The sequence below is a fragment of the Diadema antillarum genome, unplaced genomic scaffold, assembly GCF_040938485.1.
Source record: "Diadema antillarum isolate AM-2024a unplaced genomic scaffold, OU_Dant_1.0 seq00000079_RagTag, whole genome shotgun sequence".
In the NCBI taxonomy this organism is placed as follows: Eukaryota; Metazoa; Echinodermata; class Echinoidea; order Diadematoida; family Diadematidae; genus Diadema; species Diadema antillarum.
The window spans coordinates 4,340,990-4,366,951 of record NW_027271172.1 but is presented as its reverse complement, the minus strand read 5'-3'; the positions used below and the strand labels follow the sequence as shown (position 1 = coordinate 4,366,951).

Here is a 25,962-nt window from a genome sequence, read left to right as displayed (position 1 = left end):
TTATCATAGTTATACAAATTGTCATCACTACAGAGAATGAACACGAGAATGAAAAAATAAATCTCGAGAGAATATCTCGTCCGATTTTAAAAGAGACACGCAATTTGAAAAAGTAGCCCATTTCAAAATGGGATTCTCTCGACACACTAAAACATTACAAAAAGGGAAATAGAAAATGAAGAAGGAAAGTATCACTCCCCCGCATTGGGTTGATTACCTGGTACTAAATTCGATAATTATAAAATTGACGAGGAAAATAAACGACATATAGAACTTTAAAAGTGACTGAAAATATATTTTCTGAGTATCAATCACACCAGAATGCATTTATGCGATCGATTGTAAACGATTTCATGTACACTTCGTGATTTAAAATTATATTTCTATTACTTTTTGAGTCAATTTTCAATCGCTAAACATCACACACAAAATAGACTATGAAGACGCAAAGGTAAGAGTACTCGTATATTGAGAAATTTTACACAAATATATAAAATACACTTCTGACACACGAAAGCTGTACAATAATCATAACTTTTTGAAATCAATTAGACACAAAGATAGAAATTATAGCACATGTGAGTATACTCGCAGAATTATCATGCGACAAAACAATTCGAAAGTGAGATAAGAATGACTCATTTCATACAAAACATATAGATCACCGTGAAATTTGGAAGACTACCACTTACAGTATGATTGCAATAGAAGAACCAGACCCCCAAGTTCACAGTTCGAAAAGGAAACGATAATAATTGCAAAGTCTTCCTTTCATTCTCTCAAATTTTAGACAGAAAAGGCGCTGTCGATACTAAAAACAGACTGACTCATCGTTGAGACTATCCGATTGTAGGTTTGTGCGTAGACTCTGTAAAAGTTTGAACCCGCATGAACTTTAATGATCTAAGATACAACTTAAAGCGCCAATATGAGAGTTTTCAAATAAGATGACGGGGACAATTTCTTACAACAGATATTACTTCATGTAAACTACATGCATACACTCATCAAAACGTATAGTCACTTAAAAGAAAATAATGCGAAAAGATACTATTTTCTTTCATATCTGCCTGATTAGGTAAAACCTCTTCATATACAATTCAATACACAACAAATTATTGTAGCCACAAAAATGCAAACACACTTCTTGAAAATAATCAGCCAAAGCATTGATTGTGCAAAAACGCCAGTAATCACGAATGCTGCTTATTATTCTGCTCATGAAAGATGAAGCAAAGTATCAACATACATGCACTGATATCAGATGTTACCTTTTGTCTTGTTCCTTAATTGGTACTCCGACTCGACCACCCTATCACACCGAGAAGAAGGCATACATGAAGGTCGCGAAACCGATGATGAGCACGAGGTTGACGTTGAGGAAGAATTTGGCGCGAGGATCCTGTTTGAGCGACGTGATCTTCTTCAGCCTCTCCTCCTGCTCTCTGAGAGCCAGTTGGCCCTTGGCCGTGTCATCATAGCCACAGAACCAGTCGTAGGCCCGGCGCCATTTTGTTCTTGTCTCCGTCCTTTCTTCTGTACAAGACGACACCATTTAGTCAAGCAAAGAAAATAGGAATTTAGAATAGGCGTAAAACCTATCAATGTGTAAATGCGATGCGCAAAAGGAGGGCTTACATACGTACTTATGTATGCTTGGACACCCTTTTATGAGTCAGTTATATGTCGGAAAATGTAGACCTATTTTCATTAAAGACGACATGTCGTGGAATTCTCTTTATTGTTTTCATGTAAAATTGTTACATTGTCTGATTTTCCTTAAACTTCGCTGATGCGTTTTCCGGACTCATTCTTTCTTCATTCATGAATTTACTTACGTGATTTTTTTTTCATTTATCATTATTATTATTATCATTATTATTTTTTTCCCCTGTAAAAGTTAAACCAAATAAGACTTGATTATGCACAGTATTTTCTGCTTACCCTCTAACTCGAAATTCTTCTGAGCATTGGCGATGTCTTCCGCAGTCACTTTCTTATCATCCTCCCGCTCCACTTGGCTGAAACGGGTCCACCACACCGTCCGAATCAGCTGCCACGCCCACCAAAACAGTCAATCAAGGAAATGAAAAGTAAATGTACTCCAAATTGTATGAGTAACCATTAAAATGGTGTTTACGTATTTCCTTTACCTTCTAGAATGTGTAATGAGATGACGAGAAAAACATGATTATAATAAATTAATGATGACGATGATCGTTATTATCAACATGGTTTTTTGTGTTATTATCATCTTTTAATGATATGATATCAATTCTTTGACTGAAAGTAAAGATTTCTTGAATTATATCATGATAAAGACATTAACAAGATATCCGTACTGACAGGGACTATTATCATTATCATTATCATTATCATAGTTCATGTTTTTCTTGTTTTTACCATTTTTCTGATGATCGTAATAAAAAAAAAAATATATATATATATATACATATATATATGACCTATCATTATGTTAACACTAGGAGTCAAAGTCATCATCAACATCGATTTTGTCAGTCGTAATGTCAGCAAAGAAAATATTCTCCTGACCTACAAAATGAATAAAATGAATGGATGAATAAATGAATGAATGAGTGAATGAATGAATGAATGATAGAATGAACGAATGAATGAATGAAGGAATGTATGCATGCATAAATGAATGAATGAATGAATGAATCAATGAATGAATCAATGAATCAATCAATCAATCAATCAATCAATCAATCAATCAATCAATCAACGTACCAATCAACCAATCAATTATTAATCATTAAAAGAATATATATTCAATGAGTTACCCGTTGGGGATGTTGAGGCTCCGTCACCAGGCTTACGATCACGTTGACGATCACGGTGAACCAGAAGAGGAACAGGGCGAAGTACATGTAGTGCATGTTGGCCACGATGGCCGGACGATACCTCGGCTCCTCCCAGCAGGGAGGCCCGCGGTAGACGAAGTCGAGAATCATCCGGATGCCGCCCACGAAAAAGCCGGCACAGAGAGCCCAAAAGCAGCCCTATACTCATCATAGGACAATATTTGAAAGGAGACCAATGGGGGAACATATATGTACAAAACAAACGAAAATACAGACGCCAACCGTCAACAGAACAGCTTGTAGTTGGCTCATCAGGAAATTTTTGTTAAATTGTACTGTTTATCTGAGTCTTCTATATTTATCCAATTCAACCTGCACATAAAGTTGACTTACATTTCAAACTGAACATAATCACAAAACACTTCACAAAAGGCATTAATATCAAATGATGTATCATACGGCACTTCATATGCAAAGTTGAGCCACGCGTCACAGAAAAAAAAAAATCGACTTACATTTGGTGGAATTATGATAGTTCTGGATCAAGGATCAAGTCTGAATAATCAAGTTTTAATAGTGTATTTTTTGTTCGGCTATTATAGATATATATGCATCTTGATACTAAGGGCACAATACAAGAGGAAAGTGTGTAATGCATGAAAGTACTCGATGCTTTTCGTGTTTGGTATTATAATAACTCCCAAGTTGTTTCACTTGAATTTTTGTCATCAGAAGAAGGAAGGGGGTCTGCTCTTTGAAATCGGTAAAGACAACTATTACGACCATGGTTTCACTCTTCTAAATGGCATGTTTCACGAAAATATATGCCCATCGCAAACATTGGGATGGACTTTGAAAACGAATGAGTTATCATGTATTGTCAATCCGACATTTCGTTTTTGTACTTTTTATTTTTCTCCCATGTGTGTTTTGTGGAACAGGGTCGCGCTTTTCCGACGAAAAAAAAAAAGGGGAACAAACCAAACATACAGACAGTCCATAATGTGGGTTAATGGGAGACCTATGATTCATACCTGCTCGTTTCCACGTGACCAGAGGATAGCCACGAGGTAAGTGGCTGCGATGGGCGGGGCCAAGTAGGCGGATATCTCCTGGATGTAGATGAAGAGCTGTCCGCCCTGCAGCTGTTGGATAACCGGAATCCACACGATGGAGATACCGACTAGAATCAGGACAATGATCCTGTGATCGAAAAGTTCAATGACCTCTGTAAATCCCACCTGCTCATTCAAGCTGCAGATTCGCACTGTAGTTCTAATGCGATCACAAGAACTATAACAATAGCATTGGAACAATATCAACATTGGTGTGTATCAGGACAATGACCCTTTGATCGAAAAGTGTAATGACCTTTGTGAATACCACCTGCTCAATAAAGCTGTAGATTTGCACTCAAGAACTATAAATATAGCATTGCTACAATATTAAGTAGAATAGTAGAGGGGTTGATTGTTTTCCACAGTTCTACTGTTCGTCTTGTAAAGATCTACATAGAAATCATCTGTCGTCTTGAACCAATTCCGTGTATAAACTTCTGTCGTGTAACACTATCATTTATTTCACTGAGTTGCTCATGTTCGCGATCGTAGCGACTTTTATAGGGAATTTCAGGGTTCGTTAACAGTTGCAATCAACTTTGTAAACAATTGCAATCAAATTCGCAAACAGTTTTCATTGTCGTAAACAGTTTTTCTTGTCGCAAAGAAATTTTGAACATGTTCATTTTTTTCAAGCGACAAGAAAAACCGTTAACGACAATGACAACTGTTTGCGAATTTGATGACAATTGTTTATGAATTTGATTGCAACTGTTAACAAACCCTGGCGAAATTTGAAATTCCCTAGAATTCGCGACGTTCGCAAACATTCGCCGCTCAGTGAGATTCCCCTTTTATGATGATCACTGTACTCATGTTGACGCAAGAACTCTCTAAAAAAAATCGAGTGAAAATATTCACTCCTGAAGGAGTGAATACAAAAAATAGTGAATTTAGAGTGAAAGTGGAGTAAATTTTGAGTGAAAAATGTTCATTTTCACTCATTTTGGAGTGACCTCAGGGATTACTTGAAGAGTTTTGGAGTGATCCCTGAGGTCACTCTAAAATTTTCACTCAGAATTTACTCCAATTTCACTCTAAATTCACTTTTTATTTTTGTATTCACTCCTTCAAGAGTGAATATTTTCACTCGATTTTTTTGCAGAGAGTAAGGACACCGGTGATGATTTTAGAGACGGTGCATGGTACGGATGAGCAGCTAGATATGAAGACGTACTGAATTCACACAAGAGTCTCCTAAAATCGGGATCGATCCAGAGGTATTGTTTGATTGCTTTTGCGCAATATGTCTTCGAAGTGGTCGCTCGCCCAAAATTCGCGGTAGCATACTGCACTCATTTGACAAACTGATGAGCATGAATGAATGGTTGTCGTCAAGGAGATCGTTTATCGATCCTCTTCGTTTACCTTCCAACGACCATGAGTTCTTTGACGCCGGGCTCCTTGTTGCTGAATCGCCTCCGGAAGTAGGTCCAGACGTCGATGGTGAAGAGGGTGCTGGTCGAATTGAAGATGGACGTCAGGTCGCTCATCAGCGCAGCCAGCATGACGGCCAACATCACCCCGCGGAGACCTACAGGAGGAGTGGAGCAGATAGTCATCACGATCACGTAAAGATTTTATCTATTTCATTTTATTTGTTTATTTCCAGCACCAGGGTGGATAGCCCTGTCAGCATAGCTGAAGAGGTCCACATGACATATAAAAATCCACATAAAACAACAGTGGCAAATCCACAATAAAAACTTATACAGCCGTGAGTATGAAATCATTGTAAAACAAAGTGACTTACAATCGGCAAGTATACGATATACATTAGAAAAATTGTGGTAACAGAAATAAAGAACGGACAAAAAAAAAAAAAATATATTCAGAGGTGATAGATGATAGATGAATTACACTCCAAACAGTGTAACATACATAATCACACACACACACACACACACACACACACACACACACACACACACACACACATTGTTATTTATTCAATAACATTGGATATTTGTATCGTGTATAGCGCACAGGTCCACCTTTCGGTGTGTATACGGCGCTTAACAAAACGTCAGTAATGTTATACAATATTTCACAATGTAATTTTAATCTGTCTGTATGCTTTATCTATTTATTCATTATATATTTTTTTTAGTAAGGTAGCCCTTTCAGTTCACTCGGAACTGCTCTACAAAGGGGCCCTGCATCACATACAAAATACAATTTGAGTAAAAAAACACAAACTTACAGACATGGTAACAAAGACGAAACGCAAACACAAAATTATACAAACCCAGAGGGAACACACCACACGAATGTAAATTAACCATCTTCGATAAATACTGTTATTTATATGTATAAACTCTTTGTATCCTTTGGAAAGGCGCTCCACAAAGTAATACCACTATGTATTAAGATATGCCCACTTACCCACGGGAAGAACCGCCATGACCAGCCGGGGGTAGGCGATATTCGAGCACCCCGTCGTGCTGCCACACGCCGCCATGCACGTCTCGGCCGTTGCGCATCCTACATCATCTATAGACGTATAATGGGGGAAAACATGACCTGAAATCACATATCGGTCAAGGGAATAAAGGACCAAGAAAGAATGCGTGGACATACCAAGGATGTTGTCATGTGCTCTAAGCAATGTACTATTAATATTTCTTTTCAATTACTTTCCTTATACTCAGCATAGCAGGGACTGAATTGTAATTGCGCATCCCCCCACTTAAAAAAAAAGAGTTTTTCAAAACTGATACTAAAGTCGATGATGAACAATAATTATTCTTCAAAAAAGAATTGTAGATGTTACACGCCACTTAATACGTTTACAGAATTAATCATAAACCAAGTCCAGGAAAAAAGGCTTTTAATTTGCGGTTGATGAAAAGTTTATAAAGAGTGGACCGCTGATACAGTTGACTTCTTTAATGACTGGTGTAGGTATCTTTCTCCAGTTGTCTTTTTAAGTCAGCAGCATCCCACTAATGAAACAATATGCTACGAGTATCAAGAGTTTCGACACGCATGGGCATTTATTTGAACGTGCTCCAGTAAAACATTTTTCTCGTTTTGCAGAATCCACACTCATATAGTAAGATTTACCCCACTTCTCATATTATTCCTTTTTTCTGCCTTTTGTGGAGTTCCAGCATATAGGGGCACTGAGGTAATGTGCAGTATACAAGAAATGAAGATGAGAGGCATTATTACTATTATTGCTTTTATTATCATTATCATTGCAATCATATTTGTGATCATCTTATCATTACCATCATAATCATCATTTTCATTATCCTTATTATCATTATCATCATTATGATTACTATCAGTATTATCATTATTATCATTAATATTATTATTGTCATTATTATTGTTATCATTATTATCATTATTATTATTGTTGTTGTTGTTATTATTATTATTATTATTATTACTATCACTATTATTACTATTACTATTATTATCATCATCATCATTATTTTATCAAAACTGCAACACTAACCTGGAAACATAATCCTGCTGATCATCCCGGGGAGCACCATGAGGAACATTGGCAGGAATTTGATGTAGCCAGCGAGGAGACACCCTCCTTGAGCGTGAGACAGACTCTTAGCCGCCAGAGCTCGCTGAACCATCATCTAGATATGTTAAAGCAAATAGACGGTGGGCCGATTTATACGAATGTATTCAAAATATAATGTGTGTAGCGAAATAAGTTCATAAGGATGGTTGATGAATATAGATAAAGAGTTCTCCAGACACATCCAAAAGTTGTTACCTGTGACAGTTTCGACGACGCGACGGGCTGTCATCTTTCTCAAAAAAAAAGAATCTAATTGGCAACCGATGATTTGGCGCCAATCAACAATCACCCAGGTGTGACATATCTTTTTTTTTTCCATATAGGCCTGCTAACGAGTGACGTCACAGGCCTCTTATAAATATCTTCTAATTCATATATATTTTCCCCGAGTATCTATTAACGAGGTATGCAATATAAGGATCCCTTGCTGATAAAAACAAATTAATGTATAAATATACAATTGTTTTTATGACTCATGGCATCATGAAGCTTTTTTTTTTTTTTTTTTTTTGTTAGCTTTCCTGTTAAACCGCGTAGCAGCGGATAACCGCACGCTACCAAAACACTGTCTTCACCTGATCCGTACACCAGTACCAGATGGAGGCTGGCGTCTGGCCGAGCAGAAATCCGGCCCACGGCATATCCGAATTGGTCGGATGTCTGAGCATTTTGAAAGAATCTGCTCGAGGATATCCGCACGTCGTATTCGGATTGTAGAGAGTTGTGTTCGGTATTGCGTTCATATATTTCACCTGGAGCTCCTGGTAGCCGCCTACTTGTACGAAACCTGTGTTTGAAAAGGAGACAAGATATAATGAAGACATAATGAAACAAAATAATCGGCATTATGTATAATACATAGGTTGGAATGGAATCGGAGTAGGCCTATACAATCTTGCATGGGCCATGAAAACAGGGGACTGATGGCTGCCCCCCCCCCCCCTACAAACACACAACCCTCATAACTCCACACACTTTGGCTCTAAAATAGTAAAAAAAAACATACATTTTGTCTGCTAGCAACCCCATATGCCCCGCCCCCACAAAAGGACTATACAAAAGAAAAAGTACATCCCCGAGAAGGTCATTAATAACTTTGGATCGGGGGGGGGGGGGCATTCGCTTGCCCCTGAACCCACGATGATACGTAAAATTAATTGCCCCTTCTCCTTCACAAACACATATCAATATGAAGAAACATAAACATAAACTTTTTTGTGGTTAGAGAGGGAATAGATGAAAGTATCTCGAAGATCGTATATCGTTGTAGAATAGATGGCAGGTATGATTTTCATTCAAGAAACGCCCTAACATGACATGCAAACTAAAGGTAATAGCTTCGGTATGACTTGGAAAGAGAACGGCTATAATAATATTTGCTTGTGCTATATACTCATTTTAAACACCTTTTGAACAGAATAGAAAATAAGTTAAAAAAGTAAAACGAGAAGCATTCCGAGGGCAAAACTTCCGCTATTCCGAATCATGATCCAGACCATTACCAAAAGTTAATTCACTTGTCCATCTTACCTCAACAGATCCACCTTTAAAACTTTATGAAAATAAATTTTCGAGTAATATTGAAACAACAACCTCCCTTGGCAACCAGCGGTATGCACCTAGAATCACCACAACCTTCATCTCATGTAAAATGATTTCCTGTTTGTATTTTGTATTGAAATACCAAATAATGATAATAATACATTATAATGATAACAATAATGATAATAATTATGATGATGATACTATTACTATTACTACTACTACTAGTACTACTACTACTAATGATAATAATGATGATGATGGTGATTATTATTATTATTATTATCATTATTATTACTACTACTACTAGTACTATATTATCATTATTATTATTATTATTATTACTATTATTATTATTATTATTATTATTATTATTATTATTATTATTATCATTATTCTATTGTTATTAACAAAATGTCGGCAAAAATGTAACTTCCTTGGAGGAGATTAATAATACTTACTCATCACCATGAGTATAAAGGCCCCGATAATCATAATGAAAAACTGCAGGGTGTCCGTGTAGATCACGGCCGCAAGACCACCTGAAATACGAAGGAGAAACAACAGCAAAAGAAATATGTTACAATTGTATGTTACTATTGTGTTTTATATATACAATGTATTATATATATATATATATATATATATATATATATATATATATATAGTGAAAACTTTAAGCAAAGAAAAACCCATTTTCTTTGCTCAAAGTTTTCACTATTTATTTTTGTTTCTGGTCAGTTTTCCCTCTCTTTATATAATATATATACATAAAATAGATAAAGGAAACCGTCGATATGAAAGGCAAAGGTTACAGAAATAAGTTAACAAAATATCACTCGGAACTGCTCTACCGAGGGGCCCTGCATCACATACAAAATACATTTTAAGTAATAAACACAAACTTAAACCTTACAGACCAGGTAACAAAGAGGAAACACAAACACAAAATTATGCAAATCGAAAGAGCGCATACACGAGAAACAGTCTGACAGTTGTACAAAAGCCATTGAAACAAATAGATAAATAAATAAGATCAAGTCCAGGAAAGTAAAGAAGAAAATATAATACATGTAGTAGAAAATACTAACGGCAGTGACAATGATATCATTGACAGCAAAAAATGTTTCATATAGTGAGCGCTATATAATGAATTAGTCTTTCAAATGCACTGAGGAACGTGACAGGAAGTTGTGTGGGTATAGGGGGACGGGATGGGGGGGGGGGGTGGAAAAGGGGGAGGGGCGAAGGGGCAATACGTAATTGCGGATACTTGTAATACGATGGTTATGCTCACGAGCATGATTTTTGTATTCGCTGTTAGCCAGTCATTGCCATGTAGCATCTTTTTTTTTTGGGGGGGGGGGGCACAACTGTCAGAGCACTCAAAAGGATGCAGTAAACATATTGAGTTTAGAGTGTCTTCTTTGTTTGGCCGAAATATTCATCTTATTTGTCCATTATTCTGGTTTTTTGATGGTGCAGAGAAAATAGACGTATTCAATTGATTTGGTCTTGATTCTTCTCAGAAGGGGGTAACACTTATGTTTCCTTAGGCTCTGACGAAGCCGCCAAAAAAGACGGTGATGACTCTTCTGTTAAGGGAGCAAATTACATGTCATTTCTTGCATTTGAACTATGTGATTTGAATTCTGATCGGAAGAAAGTCATTATTCTAAATGAGTTTTCTTCTTGACCATGAAGAATCTTTAACTATCATTTCTTCCTGTTACAAAATCGCCCCGCTTAAAATGTAGATCACTCATGTAAAGCTAAACAGACCTTTTTCCATCCCTTATATGAAGTCTACCATGTCATGTATCTACCAGCACATATATTTAAAGGTACAGCTGATTAGGATCAGTGGTTTTAAAAATCTTCGAGTTATTACATTTGATGCATATGTGCAGGTCAGTTGTATCACAAAACATCATACTATAATGTAGAAAGAAATTGCAATAAAACCTAAAATATAAGGAGATATCACTATTTCTCTCAATAAACCATACCTATGTAGACGGCTTAGTCTGGAAACACTTGAAACTATTGTTTACATTTTGCATATTTAACAATACTTAACATTGGTTATCCTGAGTAAAATATTTACATTGGTTATTTCTATCCCTAACTCACATTTTAGAACTATTTTGAAGCATCAAATCTGGGCTTTTGTTTCATCTGCAAATGGTGAATAATGCCTTTAATATTATCATTAATGCTTCGTCACTGCCATGCAAGAACAGCAGTTATGATCGTGTGCTGCGAAAGGATCCTCTAAAAAAAAATCCGGGTCAGAACTGACCCGGAACCGGGTCTGTTGGGGTCACATCCCGTTCCGGATCAAAATGATCTGGAATTTGGTCATGAAGACCCGGAATGGGGTCACCATGACCCAATTCATGACTCTGAATGGGGTCATATCTGACCCCATTCAGAGTCATTTCTGATCCGGAACGGGATGTGACCCCAACGGACCCTTTCCGGGTCAGTTCTGACTCGGATGATTTAAGAGTGGATGATAAGTTCTACTCACCCGTCACGGTGCATACTGCCGTCAGGGCTAAAAGGAGTATAATCGAGAGGTATATATTCCAATGCAGGGCTTGTTGGATGAAGAGAGCTCCCGAATATAAATCCACCTGTTATTGAGTCAAAACGGAGCAAATGAAATAATATTGTTCATTATATTGTTGCAACTAAGAGACATCTATTCATAGAGGGAACAATCACCGAAGTGCTCGGAGTAATCGTGATGAAGTAGTTTGTAAAAGAAATATAATATATTTCAGGAAGTTTAAACAAACTCAAAGAAATTTCTACACTGAGTGGTTTAAGACACCTTAAAGAGATGGTATAGTTTTGGTTGAGATGGGGGATTCAGATTTTAGCTTTTTGCGAGATGATTAGAAACCGCTTGTGAAACATTAGAAAGCATACAATTCGAAGAAGAATTAAAATATTGTTTGATAAAAATCGGTTTTAAAAAGGCTGAGATATAAAAAAAAGTAAAACAAAGTGGTCCTAATAAAAGGTGGGTCCCACCTTTCATTAGGATCTCTTTGTTTCTGGATATCTCAGCAACTTCAAAACCGATTTTCATCAAATAAGCTTTGAATTCCTCTTAGGAGTGATGTTCTTTCATATTCTATGAGAAGCTTCTTATTATCTCATACAAAGTTGGAAACCTAAAGCCACATTTCAACCAAAACTATATATACCATCCCTTTAAAAGCAAGAATTTAATTCCGCACGACAGACACGTACTGTATTCCTCGGCAAGGATGTCTTAGTCATGTGATTGTGACGTCACTTCCGAATTGGTCTGCATTTAGTTTGTTTTGTTGAGAAGGTCGGAAAGCTTTCTTGATTTCGTTTTCCAGCGAAAAATTCTCTATCTGGGAAAATGTATAGTGACGCAATCATGAGTTTATTCTTTGCACAGACAACAGTTACAACAACAGCAACAGCGACAACAAAAAGCTCCACTACTACTACTGCTACTACTACTACTTCCACTGTTCCTAACACTGGTATGAATAACTTAAAAAAAATTATAGCACCATCGATCATTCAAATATTATTAGATGAACCAATGTTAACATCAACAATCAGCTAAAAATCCTTGGAAAGAATACCAAGCTCACATCCTTACGCATACACATATGAAAAAACACATGTAAGCCAAACACTGCGAACATTGGGGGAAAGAAGAAAGAAACCCACATTTCTGTGATCGGTATTAGTTTCTTTGGCGACAAGCAGAGCGATTGTAAACCGTCTCCGCGAAGTGTCGCCGTAAAGAATCTGGAATTCTTTTCACCGCCCGACGAACTACATGTATAGGGTTTAATTTGTTCCGTCATGTTTGCAGTTCGGGTTTTCGTTTTTCTTCGGACTTTGCTCCTCAGTAAAAGTATCCAAAGCCCACTGACCCCACAATTCAAAACTTTTCGAAAGTTTAAACATGAAATCAACGTGGGAACAGGCCGGTCAAATCTTGCATTTCATACGTACTTTATCAAAACTCAAAAGTAAGAAGTATCGAAATTAGTCAATCGCCACAGAGTCAGTCTGAAATTCTGGTAAGTTATATACTCGCTTGAAGGAACTATGTTTGAATGCTGATTGCAAAATCTGAACCTGAATCTGAGAAGCTGAGTGTCGGAATTTCCCATTCGTTCACTGGCGAGGCAATGTTCGTTCACAGATATCTTTGATATTGACAGTATCATTCTCAAAATTTGCAGGTGTTTTGGTGTTGGTTGTTTTTTCATAAATTTGAACATCATTACACAGCACGGTAACAAAATTTCACTCTTTTCTTCCAATTGAACTTCTACAATGTTAAACACTGTCATTTTCTTTCACCATGTTGGCAAACTCACACGCAATGACACCAACAAACACGCCTACAAATCGAGATGACATAGGGACGTATACTTTTACTAAGCGTGTCTTTAAAGGTCACTGGTATCCATGGTGACAGACTGAGAGGCTCTCATTGTCGTCTGCTCAAACCAACCCGCGTTATTCTTGGATCTTAATTCTGCATGTGTATACAAACAGTACTGTTTACTCTTGTTGGTGTTGTATTGGCAAGGGTCTTTCAACTGTCTGTTCCTTTCACTCACGCACATCAAACACAGAACTCGAATTCTAAAATTTCAGTAAAAGATGAAAACAGCACCGTGATAAAAACCCGCGGGAAGTGAAGTAGAAAGAACAATAATTATGTGGGGGTGGGGTATGGTGGCGCAGAACTGTTACAGTGGTGAGCAAATAATCTATGTCCGTCACGCAATTTTGTGGCTAAATTTGCACCTCCGAGCCAGTGTCCAACGTGGGTCAAAACAATATTCTATCCCGGGAACAATATGGAGAAATAGAAGGTCACTTTAATCGGTGAAACGGGTTGATTAAAATACATTAAATACATTAAAATAATGTTGCGCGTACATAAGGGAATCCTATTATCACCACTTCACCATATTGTAAACTAAGCGCGGTGCTATTCACGATATTTTTTTAATGTATTCTTTCTTGAGCATTTTGACTCTTTCAATAAAAACACATTTTAGTAGGTTTGTAATGTAAATAAGACTTAGGGCCGACGTTGGTTTACTTTTCAAACGCACTCCTATGATCTTTCATTAAGTACCTTAGCAAATCAACCTACCTGATTGTCAACCTTCTTATAGAGGATACAGAATACGGCGATATCCTTCATATACGCGATATCCATGATATAGGCCTACGTTCAGTGGAGAAATATAAAGGGAACTGGCTTTCGAATATAATCATGTTTTGTAAGATTATTGCACGTGTCAACGGGGATCCTTCTATATATAATCGAGATATCTCGAGACATCCGTTGAGTGACCTTTCACATTCAGTTTAACCCATTTCAAACAGAAAAATTATTTACCGATATTTTTGTAAAGATATAGAGGATGAGCGACAGGATGGCCAGGTAGACGCGAATTCGCTGTCCCCCAAATCGCTTGGACATGTATTCCGGGAGAGTGGAGACCTGTCAGCAGCGAAAAGAACATTTGCATTAATGAGCAAAACAACTTACAAAGTTGATTAAACAAACAGCTGGTGGTTGCGATTCAACTCTGCCATTTTTCAAAGTGAAACTAAAACTTCCATAACAATCTTAATGAAACTTCTACTGCTGTGTTCATTTGATTTTAGTATTTTAAAGTCAGATTGAAAATTGAATTACATTTTGACATCACAATACACTGGTGTTTATAAAAGCAGGCTAAATAATTTTCATGAGCAAGGGATTTCTTTAAATCATCATGATACGTATGCATTAATCCTTCTGCGCTTTGAGCATTTAGAAAACTGTGCAGAGAAATGACTGAAATCGATTCAAACTGTGCATTTCTGTGAAAAAAAAGTCATCATTTTGAAACCGATCTCTACTTTGATGTATTTCTGAGCTAAACTTTCTCACCCGCTGGCGATGTAGACGGGTAGGAAGATCCAGCCGAGGAGTTGCAGAAGAAGGCATGCCTGTGATTAAAAACAATAGAGAAACAAACCAACTGAACAAACAAACAAGCAAACAAGCAAAAAAAAAATGTATGCACTGCAAAAAGTCGGGTGTTAAAGGGATCGTATAGTTTTGGTTGAGACCTAACTTCTGGTTTCTTACATTTTTTTGGTGGGATAATGAGAAATCTCTTACGAAATGTGAAAAAGCATGTAATTCCAAGAGAAATTCAACGTTGATTTAATGAAAATTGGTTTTGAAATGGCTGAAATATCCAAAACGGAGTGATCCTATTAAAAGGTGGGACCCACCTTTTGTTACGATTGCTTTGTTTTACTTTCTTTTTGGATGTCCCGGCCACTTCAAAACCGATTTTCATCATATAAAATTTGAATTCATCTTAGAATGGTATGCTTTGTACCATTTCATAGGTGGTTTCTTGGTATCTCACAAAAAGTTAAAAGCCCAATAATCCTCATCTCCACCAATACTATACCATCCCTTTGAATATGAAACATCGAGCTGGTGTTGAATTTAAGGTGTTCATTTGAAGTGTTACTTTAACACAAAAAGGTCCCGCTTCAAAATACAAAACTTTTTTAATAGGTAATAGATTCCTGTTTTTCTTGTTGATGTTGAACTTCAACAAGACGAACAAGAACTTCCAAATAACGAACTTGTTTTTTTTTGTGTGTGTGTGTTTTTGTTTTGTTTTTTTTGCTTTTTAACTGTGAACACACCTACACCACATTTACACCAGAGGGCATGCTCTCCTATTCACACTGGATGGGTGTTACACCATTGAACTGACCACCAGCAAAGTCAAATTAACATCATGTATAGTGTCATTGTTGAATTAACACCAGCGCAGTGTCAAAATACCATCATCTACAGTCAGTGTCAAAATACCACCATCTACAGTCAGTGTCAAATCAATACCACGAAATGCCAGGTGAACACTTTTCAACGCCATCACAACATGCTTTGTGCACCTGTCGGTGTGGTCCTGTATTGACACTGGTTTGTGTTAGATTTAACACCCATGGTATTACATCTGTAACATCTGTAACGTAACATCCGTGTATCTTTTTGCAGTGTGGGAATATTTAACTACATTATTCTGTAGGAAGGGTGTAATAACAAAAGTGACATACCATATCTGTATCCACTATGTGAATTTATTGTTTCTATATTTTTTTGTTGTTGTTGATGTGATGACACTGCGAGGGAACAATAACTAAAAAATGACTCTTTAAATGCATCATATAGTGAAGAGATCACGAAGATTGCTATTGACTTGCATCCACCTAACTATGATTATTATTGCCGATCGTTTGTTATACAGCACATATGGAGTCTTTTTGCATTAAGACTTTATCTGTATTTCAACAACTTACAGATCGTAACCACATTGGTTGAGTTGGGGACTTAACTTTTTTGCAAGAAAATTACAAATCACCTATATGGAATATTAAAGATCATAAAATCTAGGTGGAATTGAAAGTTTGTTTGATGAAAATCGGTTTTGAAATGACTGAGATATTGAAACACAAAGTAAAGCATAGTGGTGGTAATAAAACGTGGGTCCTACATTTTAATAGTACTTCTTTGTATTTAGATATCTCAGTCATTTTGAAACCAGTTTTCATCAAATAAACTTCTAGTTCCTCTTAATAGTAAACATTATTCAATATTCCATATAAGTGGTTCCTAGTTATCGCAAAAAGTTAAAATTTGAATCCTCAGCTGAACTAAAACTAGACCATCTCTCGAAGGTGGTCGCATATGAACCCTTGAAATGTTTGAGGTAATTTTACCATTGAGGGCAGCGACGGACGTCCCGGTTCTAATCAATACCACTGAAGCACAGAGAAGTTTTTAAAGTAAAAAGTAGTACAGAAATGAGAAAACTTGAAACTAACGAATGATTTTGAAAAAAAACCACATGAGAACATGATTACATAGCATCAAGACGTTGTGCGATAGCAGGGCATATGATAACAAAAAAAAAAAACATTTTCATGTCTGTTTACTGAAAGGAGCAGATATGAAATAAAGTAAAGGAAAGAAAAAATAGATTCTAAGCTTGCTTCTTGCACATTTAGTTTTGTTTTGTTTTGCTTTTTGAACGCGTGAGTGTGAAAAATCTCCTCCAACTAGTCCGCTAAATGAACTGTATTTTATGATGACAGGGTATTTTTATAGTAATTTTTATCGTCACCATTTCCGCCGACATACATTTGAAGTCTACAATATATGGTTGGTCAACAACGTAGTATTAAAAAGAAAATATAATGTTTGGTATACACAGAGATGCGTCGAGAGCTGTGTTATAGGTAAAATTACCCTGTGTGCTGTCACGCTGCACTTTGGATCAAGGTAGCGAGAAACGGGCGTAGCCCTCTTCCCGCGTAATAGGGAGAAGAGGAAAGGTACACCTCACTCTATAATCCAATGTTGACAGAGTCTCTATGGGCTCTGTCCTTATAAAAAGAAGGTGTGTGCTTATTGTGTTGCTCACGTTTATGCCTCTCCATCTTTTTTTTAACCTGCCAGATTATTTACAACGTGAAGAGGTCATTTCCCTCATATCTCTCTATTCTTTTTTAACAACAACAACAACACTGTAAATTAATAATGACACAAAATGTGTGTTTCATATTATTCACAGCAGTAAGCCTCCGAACAATATCTCTCGATGTTATTTCAAGCAACAACGACACTGTAAAGTAAGAATGATTATACAAAAAGCATGTATTTCATGTTGTACTCACAGCAATGGGCCAGTGAACAATATCATTCTATTATGTTATTTTAATACTGTAAAGTAATAATGACACATAATGTGTGTTTCATGTATTCACAGCAGTAAGCCTTAAAGGGATCGTACAGTTTTGGTTGAGACCTAATTTCAGGTTTCTAACATTTTTTGGTGAGATAATGAGAAACCTCTAATGAAATATGAAAGAGCATGTAATTCTATGAGGAATTCAACGTTTATTTGATGAAAATTGGTTTTGAAATGGCTGAGATATCCAAAAAAGAGCGATTCTAATAAAGTGTGGGACCCACACTTTATTACGATCGCTTTGTTTTACTTTGTTTTTGGATGTTTCAGTCATTCCAAACCCGATTTTCATCAAATAAACTTTGAATTCCTCTTAAAATGGTATGCTCTGTACTATATCATAAGTGTTTTCTTGGTATCTCGCAAAAAGTTAAAAGCCCAATTCTCATCTCCACCAATACTGTACTATCCCTTTAAACAATATCTCTTGATGTTATTTCAAACAGCAATGACATCGTTAAGTAACAATGATTATACAAAATGTGTTTTATGTATTCACAACAGTATGCCTCTATAATACAATATCTCTCTCTCTCTCTCTCTCTCTCTCTCTTTCTGTTATTTTAAACAACAATCACTCTGTAAAGTAGGAATATGATTATAAAAAATGTCCGTTTCATGGATTCACAGCAGTGGACCTTTGAACAATATATCTATATATTACTTTAAACAACAACAACACTATAGTAATGATGACAGGCCTACAATGTGTGTTTTTCATGTATTCACAGCAGTGGGTAACTGAACAATGTGCCGGTTGTGTATTGCAGGCGTTTGTATTGTTCCCGGATTGGAGAATAAAGCGTTACAACTTTGAATCATCTAATTTTATGGGCAACATTTCGAACGGAGATATCGCCTCCCTTCCCCCACCCCCCCCCCCCAAAAAAAAATCAATTTGATCAAAGTGCATCATTTTATTCCTGTCATTACAATCTACCGCATTCGTTGGGATATATACGACAGTCTTAAAATTTTGATTGCCGTCTACGTGTTTGTGTGTAGTATGTGCGTGTGAGAACTGTTACAAGTAATATGTAGTTCATGGTACACAGTAGTTACATTGTTCGCTTTCAACACTGAACAGAAATTGCTTGCAACTTTGTTCCTACTTCATACACCGGCCAACTTCTTTTGTTATGCAAGTGTTACGTAGTTGCCACGGAACACATAATCATGATCGCAGGGTACAAAGTCTGATAGAAATGATACACATTAATTATTACCACAAGAACATATTCCATCACTAGCGAAGAGAGTGATAGACTTAATGATGATGATTTCAATAGAAATTATTTGAGTATTTGATTAACATGACAGTTTACAACATAACGTTGGTATCAGTTCATCTCGCAGTTTCTGTAGTTAGCCTGTTTATGTCAAATCAAATCAAGTCAAATCATAACACATCAAATCAAATCAGATGAAAAAAAAATCAGACCAAAGCAAATCAGGTGCTCCATCTTTTGGATTTCGTTGCCATGGTAACTATACTCACGTTGAATTCAAATGCTGCTACACCAATCCCCGCCGCTGCCCCCGAGCCAGCCAGACCGACGAAGTGCTCGCTCCCGATGTTGCTGGCAAAGAGCGAGGCGCCGACCTGGATGGACGAAATTATGTCACAATCATGAAGAAAAGTAAATATGGGTCTCGAGTACAGCCGTCATCTTCCTCGTAAATTTCTTTGTTGGGGTGTTCATTTTCTTGAACTGCCATTAGGTCTCTTCTTCTTCATTTCCTTCTTTATAATCTATTCATTTCCTTTATCATGAACTATATCAGTACTACTAGTCAACTGAGCTTACTTGTATTTTAGAGTAAGCGACGTTTCACGTCCTCTCCGGGACGCTTCATCAGGTCGATTTACTGATATAGTTCACGATCTACTTTACCTCGATGATTGATAACATTCACAGACAGACCTTTCCTTTATCATTCTTGTTTTTTTCCTCTTCATCTTCATCCCTCCTACTTCATCTCATTCTCTGTTTTCTTTTCTGCATCCTACTTTCTCGTCTCCTCCTGTTTATTCTCTTATCTGGATGATTTGACCGAAGGTGGTGTGATATATGCGTAGCAGTTTATACTATTATACGGTAAGACAGTAACACAGTGCAAAGTATACACCAATTCGTCGTGTCCTATAAGGTCCTGCTCATATTGAGCGATGAATGAAATGAACTGAATATTAGTCCACTTCACTTCATTCAACATTGGATATGTCAAAGAGCGTACATCCTGGAGGGAAAAAAATACATACATAAACATACCCGACGGAGATGATACCAACAAATTCTAGTTAAACAAAATGGTAGTTTACCTGAAAGTTTTACGAAGAGTCAAACCTTTTTTATCTGAAAGGTTATACAAAGAAATCGCAATTCCTTTGATTTGAATTTGTAGTTTTCTGCTCGCTGGGCAGGGAAACTCCCAGAAGTACAAAACATGACAGCGTTTTCAAAATGTAGGTTTCTCTCACTCAGTGTCTCTCTGCCGTATAAAGAAATATCCTCTAGACATCACTTAGCCATAACTAAAGAAAGGAATAGTAATTATGATAATAAATCACCGCTATACATGTAACTGCCGTAAATCAAAACCAGTTTTATCCTAACGATAGGTGACCTCCTCCATAAAGACAGCAATAACAACATTGACAAATGAAAAGACATCTTTTTTAATTTTTCCACTTCATGGACTTACCGGAAGCCACGTCATGAACCTCCCGGCGAGAAAATAGCCACTCACTGTCCCTCGATTCGACCTGCATAGTGACTGAACGGGACAGAAAAAATATCAGTTAAAGGTCCTGTCTACCTTTAGGAACAGTGATTTTAAAAAAGTTCAATATATCACATTTGATGCATATGTGTAGGTCTGTTGTATCATTAATTTCGCATTAAAGCCTAAAATATAAAGAGATATCAGCATTTTTCTCATTAAATCATAACTTAGACGGTTTAGTCTGGCAACATTTTCATTATAACTCTTGTTCACATTTTGTGTATTTAACAATACTTAACATTGATTATACGGATTCAATTTTTTACAGTAGTTGTTTCTATCCCAAATTCACATTTTGGAACTATTTTAAAGCACTAATGCTCGGTTTTTGTTTCCTCTGCAAATGGTAAATTATGCCTTTAAAATAATGTGTGTCTCGCTGATGGCAGCATCTCCTGCATTTCTGTTGTATTGTCAAGTGTCATCTCAACCTAGATTGTTACACGAAATTGGTAGAGGTTTAAAAGAATAATGTTTGTAGGTAACCATCATGCATCTGTCTCGACAATGTTATCTATAACCATGTCGAAATTATGAGCGCAACGAAAGTTGTCACAATGTGTGGTGCCAGCATATTGAGTAGCGTTAGCAGCAGGAAGTAGTAATATACACGAATCGTAAAAGTAGACAAAGTGGATCTAGAAGTAGTCATTGTCATAAAGTACGTTGCATCGCAGTATACAGGTTGAGTTAACAAGCGATTGTGTGGTATTCGCAGCAGTGGTGGTAGTAGTAGTAGTAGTAGTAGTAGTAGTAGTAGTATAGTAGTAATAGTAATGGTATGTAGGTCAATTGTAGTAGCAGAAGCCAACGGCGTAGCCAGGATTTCATCTTAGGGGGGGGGGGGCGGTTAGTCTGCGAGGGAGCGAAGCGACCGAGCCCGAGCGAGGGGAGCGAGTGAGGGGGGGGGGGGGGGGAGGGTGTGGGAGGGGGGTGTCCCCCCTCCCACGGTAAGAACTTTTTGCATTTGGATGTTGTAAATGGTGCAATTTGATGCATGTTTTTGCGCGTTTTATCGACGTGAAACAGTCCCACTTGTTTATAGTGGCAGTTCGTTTTGATGTAGATAATCATTGAACAATTTGCCTATAAAATGGTATATATTTTAGATTCACTTCTTGTATTAATTCTTTTCACTGAATATCATGAACGCAACTGAACCCGAGCAAGCGGAGCGAGTGAGGGGGTAGGGGAGGGTGTGGGAGGGGGGTGTCCCCCCTCCCACAGTAAGAACTTTTTGCATTTTGATGTTGCAAATGGTGCAATTTGATGCATGGTTTTGCGCGTTTTATCGACGTGAAACAGTCCCACTTGTTTATGGTAGCAGTTTATTTTGATGTAGATTATTATCGAACAATTTGCCTATAAAATGGTATAATTTAGATTCACTTCTTGTATCAATTCTTTTCACCGAATATTATGAACGCGACTGAACCCGAGCGAGCGGAGCGAGCGAGGGGGGAGGGGAGGGTGTGGGAGGGGGGGGGGGTGTCCCCCCTCCCACAGTAAGAACTTTTTGCATTTTGATGTTGCAAATGGTGCAATTTGATGCATGTTTTTGCGCGTTTTATCGACGTGAAACAGTCCCACTTGTTTAAGGTAGCACTATATTTTAGTGTAGATTATTATTGAAAAATTTGCCGATAAAATGGTATAATTTAAATACACTTCTTGCATTAATTCTGTTCACTGAATATCATGAACGCGACTGAACCCGAGCGAGCGGAGCGAGCGAGGGGGGAGGGGAGGGTGTGGGAGGGGGGTGTCCCCCCTCCCACGGTGAGAACTTTTTGCATTTTGATGTTGCAAATGGTGCAATTTGATGCATGTTTTTGCGCGTTTTATCGACGTGAAACAGTCCCACTTGTTTAAGGTAGCAGTATATTTTAGTGTAGATTATCATTGAACAATTTGCCAATAAAATGGTATAATTTAAATACACTTCTTACATTAATTCTGTTCACTGAATATCATAAACACGACTGAACCCGAGCGAGCGGAGCGAGCGAGGGGGGAGGGGAGGGTGTGGGAGGGGGGTGTCCCCCCTCCCACGGTAAGAACTTTTTGCATTTTGATGTTGCAAATGGTGCAATTTGATGCATGTTTTTGCGCGTTTTATCGACGTGAAACAGTCCCACTTGTTTAAGGTAGCAGTATATTTTAGTGTAGATTATCATTGAACAATTTGCCTATAAAATGGTATAATTCAAATACACTTCTTGTATCAATTCTTTTCATTGAATATCATGAACGCGACTGAACCCGAGCGAGGGGGTAGGGGAGGGTGTGGGAGGGGGTGTCCCCCCTCCCACGGTGAGAACTTTTTGCATTTGGATGTTGCAAATGGTGCAATTTGATGCATGTTTTTGCGTGTTTTTGCGAGTTGAAACAGTCCCACTTGTTTAAGGTTGCAGTATATCTTAGTGTAGATTATTATTGAACAATTTGCCTATAAAATGGTATAATTTAGATACACTTCTTGTATTAATTCTTTTCACTGAATATCATGAACGCGACTAAACCCGAGCGAGCGGAGCGAGCGAGGGGGTAGGGGAGGGGGTGGGAGGGGGTGTCCCCCTCCCACGGTGAGAACTTATTGCATTTTGATGTTGCAAATGGTGCAATTTGATGCATGTTTTTGCGTGTTTTAACGAGTTGAAACAGTCCCACTTGTTTAAGGTTGCAGTACATTTTAGTGTAGATTATTATTGAACAATTTGCCTATGAAATGGTATAATATGAATACACTAGTCTTCTTGTATCAATTCTTACACTGAATATCATGAACGCTGTCTGTTCAGCAATCAAACAGAAAGAGCATGCACACGAGGATGTAGATAGGGGCATTTCCCCTCCCACACGAAGGTGATTTTGCGTTTTCAGACCTGAAATTCCGCGATCTGGTGCAAATTTTTGGTGCGATACTTTTTCATCGAAGTGTTCAAATCACGGAATTTAGCTCTTATTCCGAATGTGCACCATCTGTGCGTATGTATAAAGTCTAGTGAGGTAGAGCTTAGGGGAAGGGGGATTTCCCCTCCCGCTCGCGGAGCTTTTGCGTTTTTAGAATTGACATAAAGCGATCTGGGTATAGCCACAGTCTACTTCTTTGCATGGCGGGGGGGGGGGGGGCGAGCAGGGAGAAGGCGTGGGCGAGTGTTATCTCCACCCTTCCCTTCCCATGGAGCTTTTATCTTTTTAAGGTTGAAATTGAGATATCTCGTATACGCATATTTGATGGAATCAACATTTGGGAAATCAGCAAAAAAAAAAAAAAAAAAAAAAAAAAAAAAAAAAAAAAAAAACCTGATTTGGGGGGGGGGGGGCTGAGGGAGGAAAGGGTCGATTAAAAGGGGAAATTCCCCTTATACAATCATGAGGGAACCTTCAGTTTTCGGAATAAAAGTGATACGTCTTGTGCACTCAGAATTATTCAGAATTTTTTTGTAAATCTAAAAAGTGTACTTAGCTAGAGAAAGAGGCACAGAGGGGGAGGGTTTGGGAGGGGGATACCCCCTCCCAAGCACGAGAGATTTTGCATATTTTGAATTGAAATTCAACGATCTGGTGCACACTTTTGAGTGAAATGTATGTGCATGCATACAGTATACACGCATTTTTTTTTCCGCCTCCCAAATACCCGGTCCAAATCTTAGGGGGGGGGGGGGGGGGGCGACCGCCCCCATCGCCCCCCCCCCCCCCCCTGGCTACGCCAGTGGCAGAAGCGGTTGTAGTTATACAGGTTGTATAATGAATATATCAGAAGCTGTGGTATAATGATGGTAGTATAACAGCAGTAGTAACAGTGGTAGTGGTAGCAGTAGTATGAGTGGTAGTGATGGTGGTGGTGGGTGACTGCAATCATTACGTAAAATATTGCAGTGGGAAAAGTAGAATATAAACAGACCCAATGATAACATATGAGTTTCGTCTAAAACGTAGGCCAATTTTGTTGAACTTGCTGGTGGGATAACTCCTAACAATCGTGACAATGGAGGCTTCAAGAAGGGGTTACAGCAGTAGCAAGTGACTATCGCTAGAAGTGATAAGAGCAAGTCTGTGAGGTAACGAAATCGTAAAAGACCACCACTAACTTTACGACAAATGATCGTCGACCGCAAGCAAGAAGATTGCTTCGCCAAAGAATATGGGTCGACGAAACTTGCACGCTTAACGTATAGGCTTGTTTTTGTTTGATAGGTGTACAGCCACCACGTGAATGTGTATTGACAGTCGCACGTAGGTCAGTATAATAGTAAGGCATGTTATCGAGCTTGGCAACTCTCGTACATCGTTAGGAATTAATTGACAGAAATCTGAATAATTAGCAGTGGGTCCACTTTTATTGGAACTTACGTATAGACCAACGAGAAGCACAAGCACAAAATACACTACGATGGCCACGTAGTCCCAAGCCGCTAACCGGTACGAAATCTCCGTCGCCATCCCGCCAGATCGTTCGAACCTTTCGGTGTGCTTTATCCTTCGGGTGAGTGAGTGTGGGCGCCGCCGTGAAATACAGTTCATTTTAAGGCACGATCTCATGCGCATACAATAATAGGCAACTCGGAACAGGCAAATAACAATACAAGTGCCTTTTTTGTTTTGGCGCCGAAGCATATCGTTAAGCCCGCAGCATGTGGGACGTGTGTACGAAAACACGGCTTGATTTGTCTCCCTCCTTCTTTCGTGTTCTCTCACTATTTACCTCGCCGTATTTCTACTTCTCGTTCTTTCTCGACGCACTCCTCACAACGGGTTGTCTTTCTTTGAAATGGTTGAATTAAACTTATGCGACTATTAATTAAGTCCTAAGGTGAACAAGACTGCCTATACCCCCACAATGGACTCTACTGGGAAAGGAGAGCAGAAAAAGTACGTTGACACGTTGGTAATTTGAAAAAAAAAAAACATTGCCAAACTGTATATGTGCGTCCATAATATTCATGCAGGACCTCATCTCCACTGTCAGCTTCTTATTTGCGTTCTGAACCACAGAGGATTTTAGAGGACACATTTCTATAATTGGTCATTATCCACAATAAACCAGGGCCCCATCTCATAAAAAGAAAGTCAATAAGATAGCATAGCAACTCTTGCTGGAATTGCAGATGCCAAAGTAACGACAAGACTCCAGCTTCCTGGTTGGCTGTTGCTATGAAAAGTTGCCATTCCAGCAAGAGTTGCTATCCTAACAGCTTTTATGGAAATAGACCCCCGAGAAGACATTACCTTCTTTGAAGACATTTGAATCTTCTCAGGTAATTCGTTGAAAGGGCTGGAGGCTGAGT

At 38.0% G+C, this 25,962-nt stretch overlaps 1 protein-coding gene across 1 annotated transcript; it reads right to left on the bottom strand.

Moving 5' to 3' along the window:
- Nucleotides 1–1,073: 1,073 nt before the first annotated feature.
- On the bottom strand, nucleotides 1,074–25,117 carry LOC139726157 (sodium/myo-inositol cotransporter-like). Its single transcript, XM_071637237.1, has 16 exons — nucleotides 25,028–25,117; nucleotides 20,591–20,662; nucleotides 19,383–19,487; nucleotides 14,998–15,056; nucleotide 14,779; nucleotides 14,458–14,562; nucleotides 11,566–11,671; nucleotides 9,494–9,574; nucleotides 8,066–8,277; nucleotides 7,410–7,545; nucleotides 6,329–6,436; nucleotides 5,312–5,477; nucleotides 3,860–4,028; nucleotides 2,805–3,023; nucleotides 1,945–2,053; nucleotides 1,074–1,536 (listed from the first exon to the last, which is right to left on the bottom strand). Exons 1-16 carry the CDS (start codon nucleotides 25,115–25,117, stop codon nucleotides 1,316–1,318), a joined length of 1,959 nt encoding a protein of 652 aa, XP_071493338.1. The 3' UTR covers nucleotides 1,074–1,315.
- Between the last annotated feature and the right edge of the window lie 845 nt (nucleotides 25,118–25,962).